The 7,212-nt window shown below is 38.2% G+C and overlaps 1 protein-coding gene across 2 annotated transcripts; it reads left to right on the forward strand.

Moving 5' to 3' along the window:
• LOC104963990 (histamine N-methyltransferase A-like) lies at positions 1-4,825 on the forward strand. 2 transcript variants are annotated; one of them, XM_010792692.1, is made up of 8 exons: positions 1-85; positions 1,504-1,583; positions 1,700-1,842; positions 2,706-2,758; positions 3,227-3,334; positions 3,481-3,611; positions 3,902-3,995; positions 4,278-4,825. In XM_010792692.1, exons 3-8 carry the CDS (start codon positions 1,709-1,711, stop codon positions 4,628-4,630), a joined length of 873 nt encoding a protein of 290 aa, XP_010790994.1. In that variant the 5' UTR covers positions 1-85; positions 1,504-1,583; positions 1,700-1,708; the 3' UTR covers positions 4,631-4,825. The 2 variants fall into 2 exon arrangements, with proteins under 2 accessions (XP_010790994.1, XP_010790993.1); XM_010792691.1 differs by having other exon boundaries at positions 38-85; positions 1,509-1,583.
• Positions 4,826-7,212: the final 2,387 nt, after the last annotated feature.

Below are 7,212 nucleotides of genomic sequence, written 5' to 3' on the forward strand. Positions count from 1 at the left end.
CCCTCAAAGTCACAGTGAGGACTATGAGAGGCAAGTCAAAGCAAAAGGAGACATGAAGACATTTGACTTCATAGACATGATTCAGGTAAAATAAGTTAGATTTTTTGATTATTTTTTAAATTGAAATGATTATTTTTAGGGTTCCCTTTCAGGTCTTCGTGTCCATGCATTGAGAGCAAATAAGCATTACCTTTTCTGCTGAAAAAAAAGTGTTTAGCAATCATCAGTGCAGCGTTTCCGCCAGGGGGCATCTTGCCGTCATTTGACGCCCTTATTCAGCTCGGGACGTCCTGAACTCGAGCCGAGGGCATCCAATAATGTTTATAATTCTAGAGAAGATCGAGAGTTTTTATCGCTTGAATTGACCAAAAGGACAAAGGACAAGGACATCCCTCTGTTGGAGCGGCAAAGGAGTCTGGTGGGATTCTTTTCGGAGTATTGAAGATCGTTTCCCCGACATCGGTGGTGCCTCACACTGCACAAAACGGAACGTGCGCGATTTGGACGCGATGAGGGTGGGGGGGCGGTGCTAGTGGAGCACGTGCGTGAACTGCGAGCGCCGGAGCCTGGCAGCGGCGAAACTGAGGCTCCGTGGTAAACTGTGGTAACATGAAGAGCCGTTTGGGAGGCGAAACAGCTGGCGCTCGCCGAGTCAAATGATCCGGCTCACTAACGTAAAGAGTATCTATATCTCGGGGTGGACGCCCTCTCAGCCCTGGTCTGGCAGAAACACTGCATCAGTGTTTTGTCTGACATATTTGTCCTAGACATGAAAACACAGACTGTGTACTTGCATGGATGCAAGCTTTAATTGAAAAGGTTAGATTAAAACTTTCCCATAATGCTCTCCTTCACAGATGATCTACTATGTGGATAACTTAGCCGACACCATCAAGTTCTACCACAGCCTGCTGAAGAACAATGGAAGGCTTATGTTCCGCACTTCCAACTGGTCAGGCGGGGCAGTTGTTTATTAAGAAAGGATTCTTATGTTTATTTCAAGATGACAGACTTGATGAAAATGTTTAACTTGCAATTATAATAAGTGATGAGTTCTAAGAGAACGCTTTTGCCCTACTTGAGGTCAATTCAGGGGATAGAGTACAGTACGTATGCCAAAAAAAAAGATAAGCAAACAAAGACATGCATCTTTCTCTCTTTCTCACACACACACACACACACACACACACACACACACACACACACACACACACACACACACACACACACACACACACACACACACACTTACTTTTGACCTGAATTTGTTTGGCAGGTTGATCTGAAATTAGCTTTGAATGTTGCCACAGAGAATACACTAACTAAACATTAGAAACCATTTTCTGAGGATGTCTATGATTCTCTTCCACTAATGATAAAGATAATTTCCTAGTAGTCACTGGAATCTTCACTGAACAGGAATCTGACTGCACATCTTCAGTTTGCTCTGGTGCACATGCAAAGTTCATTCCTTTAAGAGTTACGTAACACATGTTTTTTCAGGACAGCTTGTGGGAGGGGAAAACTCTGCAGCCTTAAAGTGGGGACCAATTCACTCTGTTCTCCTTTCCTGCACACTCAAGGTAGCTGTTTAATACTTGACAAATACTGCTTATCATAGTGAATCAGAGATTGTTTTTCTATGCATGCTTCAATCATTAATGTTTGATTTGCAACCGCTTTTTTTTATGCATTGCAGGAATCAGTCATGGCTGCAGAAGCAAAGCAGACTTGTTATGAAGGAAGCTGCGTCCAAAGCTTTCAGTTCTACCTAGAACACTCTGGAGAGCACGAGGCTATCATGCAGTGTGTTCACAATGTCCTGCCTGGAGAATTTCAAAGGTAGGCTACTACACGAAAGGAGTGCTGCATTAAAAAAAATGTTGTTCACCTATTAACTGATAACTCACTCAGTAGAGGTTGTGGCTGCCTTTTGAAGACAAAGGGATCATTTAGATCATTTTCATTCAATGACTTTTCTCAAAGTTTGGTATGTTTTCGTTCAAAGAGAGATAAGGTTGCTTGTCATTTCATTGAGCAGCAAAGCTTGCATATTTCAACAGTAAAACAACAAATGTTTTCGTCTACATTGGTCCAAAGTCAATGTTTTTTTAGGAAAACTGCCCAATTTCTATGTCCAAACAACCCTGATAACAGTGAAGTGGGTGGGTGGCACCGCAATGAAGTTAGTTCTAGGTTGGATATTTGACAGACTCACCAACAGCGTGTTCTTACTCTGTCTCACATTCTTGTCCATACGAGTCACTCTTAACCACAGGGATTAATTTAGTAATCATCAATACATGTCTGTTTGAATGACACAAAACCAATGTCTTTTTCAATACCTCCCTGCTAACTTAATCAATATTTTCCATCTATTGTTAGCCAATGACTTAAAATCAATCCAGCATTGTATTACTACACTGGGAAAAAAATAGATTTTTGGTACAATTTTGTATGAATATTTTAATAAACAAATACTGTAAGCAGGTTTTCATAGGTATGTAGGCTTTTGCTGACCCAACACTTAATGCTTAGACAAATAAGAATTAGAACTAGAATTTCTTAAAAGTAACAGTGCGTTCCATCTCTGATTGGAGGGATTTGTTCATTTCAATTTTTCATTTATTTACGGTTTAAATTGTGATTTACAATTGCATCCTTAAACTGAGTGTCTCTTTTTCACCTGTCATGTGTTGATGCAGAATTGGAGCAGGCAAAAGCAGTCTGGATGTACTAGGTGTTGGAAGCGGTGGAGGTATGTGATGAATCACAGCAGCTCAGATACTAACTAGTGTGTGATCACAAAGTTCAAGAGTACAAGGGATACAGTGGGGTACAGCATCTTTATTTAACATATTTAAATAATTTTCCAAATGTACAACCTTTTCAGAATGAATTCTACTCTTTTAAGAGTTACTCCACTGTAGCAAGAAAACACTTTCTGGGCACACATCATGAGAGAATTTTCTAGATGAAAGACGTTAACTCAGTCAGGCTTCTGAGGTCCTATATTAACCTCATAAAGTATATTTGTTTTTACAGGAAAGTTGAATTAATCCCCTTTCACGTACATGGCTTTAAACTAATAATCTAAAATGTGTCTGGAATGTTACATCATATTTTTTTAATTCAAAGCTACTGTATGTCATTCATTTTGGTGGATGATTGCTTCAAACAGAAGCAGCATGATTTAAAAGCCTAAAGACTACCTGTTTTCCTCCAGGTGAGATGGACTCCCAGATGCTGACTCTGCTGCAGTCCACATTCCCTGCTGTCCCGATCTCTGCTGACATTGTGGAGGGCAGCTCCAAACTTACTGACAACTTCAAAGGTAATTAACCTTTCAGAACTCACCACAATGAAAAAGTATAATTGTATCTGTTCATTACTTTCTTCTTACTCTTATTGTATGTAGTTTTTAGGTGATGGCTCACATTTTCATAAACTAACTAATTTGTCTGCATCTCTGTTTTTTAGCATCGGTAGCAAAGATCGCTAACCTTCAGAAGATCCCCTTTGGTTGGCATATCATGCACAGTGAGGACTATGAGAAGCATGTCGAAGCTAAAGGAGACGTGAAGAAATTTGACTTCATACACATGATTCAGGTATATGAATTTGATTCTCGGTCATGACATCAGAAAAGCTTAAATTACAAAACCAGCTGCTGGTATATTGCCGGTGTCTCAACTATCCAATGAGATTGATTTAGGTAACCCCCCCATCTCAATTATCTCTTGCTGCTTAAATTCATCGGGGAGCAAATCAGCATAGCACTTTCTGCCAAACAAAAGTATAATGTTAGGTGCTATTAATAGTCTTACATACTGTATAACATAATGCAATCCTCAATTGTAAAGGTCAGTTTAAAGGTTGCCCACAACTCTGTCCTTCACAGATGATCTACTACGTTGATAACCTCGCCGGCACCATAAAGTTCTTCCAAAGCCTGCTGAAGAACAATGGCAGGCTTATGATCATCGTTGAAGCAGGTAACTCAAGAAACAATTGCAATTCAATACTGCTTCTTTTCCAAAGTTTTTCATATCTGTGTCCAACCAGACATTCAACAATGCACATTCTTAATTTACCCTAAAGAATATCCTCTTTGTGGTTTTTTGTGTTGAGGACTGTTGAAGCTACCAGCCTTCTTGCCTAATATATGAGATCCTAAGATGACCAAGAGTATCTTTTGACAGCAACATTTATGTTTTGTTGTGTGACAATATGTTTCTTCTGAAATTAATGTACTATTTTTATCTCATGCTATCCAGCTAACAGTGGCTGGGACACCCTGTGGAAGACCTACAAGAAGGATCTGTGTGTCGACACCATCACAGAGTATCGCTCTTCCGGAGAGATTATTGCCTGCTTGAAAAGCCTCGGTCTGAAATACGATGAACACACCATTCCCAACTCTTTCGACATCTCAGAGTGCTTCACTCCGAGCAGCAAGCTTGGACAACGTCTGCTGAATTTCATGACGGCCAAAGATCACTTCGACCAGTCCTTCACCCCAGAGATCAGAGCAGGCATGTTGGACCTTCTCAGGAACAAGTGCAGCACTGAAAAAGATGGCAAAGTGTTGTTCAACAGTACTCTTAAATGCATTCTTGTTCATGCTTGAGTATGTCATATGGAAAAAAATACAATCAAATTAACATTTTTGCATTGACTTTACCCTGCCATTTGATTAAATAAACTGGGATTTGCCTAACATTAAGTTTACCATTTAGAGTAGTTTTCAATCTCTTTAGCTTATATTTACCAAACTGACTCTGTATGTGCACCAACATCCTCAATAAAAACATTACGCTAAGTAGCTATTGAGTCATCAAGTTCACTTCCACCTTACTGAAATAGTAGATGTATTGAATTTCTATAACATATCAAGACAGTCATCATTCGAGAATGGACAATTAGCTAAGTCCAGTAGCATAACGTACATTTGGCTAACCCTGGAAATATGTTACGGTAATGTTTACCCTTTTTTTAACAATGCACTACAAACATGGAACATTTTATATTCTGTTCCCTTGAATAACATCATTATATAAAACAATACTTATTAATATCCACAATATCGGTTTGTGTTTGTCTGACAGTTGCCATAGACAGAGCTGAAATCCTTGAAAGGAAAATTCACAAATCTGAATTTCTAATATTCTCATAAAATATTAATAAGGATGATTCTATTAAATGCATCTATGATCTGAATCTGACAGCACAGCTCCGCTTTTTTTTATACAAATGTTATACCTCAAGAGTAACCTAAAATATGTTTATGAGGACAGTCAACCAGCCAATGGGAGGGGAGAGAATCCAACCCATTTTCCATACCAAAAATAACTTGCAAAACAGGAAGTAGGTGGCACGACAGTGAAGTGAGTCTTAGTTTGGCTATCAAACAGACATTCACTCTGGATCCAGTGGTGTCTTATTTCATGGTTTCACAGACTGTTGGCAGTGAAAGGAGGGTGAGCTCATATTGGAAACTAGTGAACATTTTTAGAATAGATGTCTTATATTATTTAATACGTATACTTTAATACAATTAATTAATCAAGAATTGATTTAACATTATTAAAAAATATATACTTGATCAATTTTGTATTTTTCATAGCTTCGATGTTTTTTGATCCAAATCCAAATCTATACAAGATCTAGGCTGGACAAAAAAGACACCTTTTTATTGGATTTAGTTTGTAATGAAGGTTTTATTAAGATTTTTAAATAGCTTTTTTATTTATTTAAACGTCTTATTTATTTCCAATACCTTTCATATCCTTTGATTGATTTAATTTAAATCCACCCATTATTGTATTTGCTACACTGAACAAATACGATACGCCTCTTTTTATCGTATTTTACATAAACTATTTCTGAACAAATTGGAAGGGTTTCATAAAAAGTGTTTTCTTCTCAGTTACTTTTTTAGTGGAGAAAAAGACCAAGACCAATGACAATTCTAAGATCATCTGAGTCATAAGTAATTACTTTAAACTGCACTTGTGAAGTAAATTAGGATATACAAAATATGCCGGGTGAATTATCATAGAAATATTCTTATTTTTCATGTATTTGTGTAACAATATTTATATTTTGTCCCCTAAAAATATAAGGTTGACATAATTTAAATGGGACCTATCATGCAAAATGCACTCTTGTACGTCTTTTATACATCAAAATATGTCCCCGGTGTGTCAGGGAACTCACAAAGTGTCAGAAAACAAAACCCTTTCTCTTTTCCTCCGTACCCAAATCTCTGAAAACGGGAGTACAACGGAGTTGATCCAGATTTGCGTCCGATATGACGTAATATCGGAAATGTGGGCTGGCTTTACACCCACGGCCCTATCAGAAACATCGCTATCAGAAACAATGCGCGATGTCTTTTGGAAGTAATACCGTCTTTGTTTACATTAGCAAGCATCGCTAACACTCAGAGCTAACCTGTACTGGAGAGAGTATATGTAAAAAAGCAGGATATAAAAAGTTACTCAACCAACTTAAACCCGCAAAAGAAAAAGCATTTGAGCTCCATACTGTTTCAGAAATAATCCTTGATGTGGTTTTAAACATGATATAGAGTGGCGAAGTCACGCCCATCTACTTCCGGTCCATGGGACCTTATTTCGGAAAAATTATATATTGAAGTCAATGGAGAGAGAAAAACTTATCTTTCGATCCCGTTTAAATTGTGCCACGAATAACACATGTTTGTCAATCTTAAAAAATAATTTCCATGTCAAAAAAGTCACAGTTTGTCGTAAAACTGTTGAAATATAAGACTATGAAAAATATGCAACTAGAAAGATTACAAATCCCAGATGTAAGTGATGTCACAATTATTTTCCTCCGCTAAATATAAGAGATAGCTAAGATAGCTTTAACAAGAGGCCTGTGTGCTTAGTAGCCTACCGGGTTGTTATCATACCAGCAATGGGTCTTGCTCGTTCTTTCGCTTCCCGTCTGATGAAAGGACCAGGAGTGGCTGGATCAAGTTAGCTACCTAGCTAGTAGCTAGCACGTTAGTTAGCATTACAGCCTTAGCCATGTCATTTTTATTAGCCTTAACATGAAGTAACATCAAGTAACCCAAAATGTTAAACAGAGGCCCGTCCACACAGCAGCGTGCGTTGACGCTTCACCATTAAATTTGAATGGGGTGACGTCTGCCGAACTGCATTTTGGGAAGCGACGCGTTGC

The sequence above is a fragment of the Notothenia coriiceps genome, unplaced genomic scaffold (assembly GCF_000735185.1).
Source record: "Notothenia coriiceps isolate Sejong01 unplaced genomic scaffold, NC01 NC01_scaffold00036518, whole genome shotgun sequence".
NCBI classification, from domain to species: domain Eukaryota; kingdom Metazoa; phylum Chordata; class Actinopteri; order Perciformes; family Nototheniidae; genus Notothenia; species Notothenia coriiceps.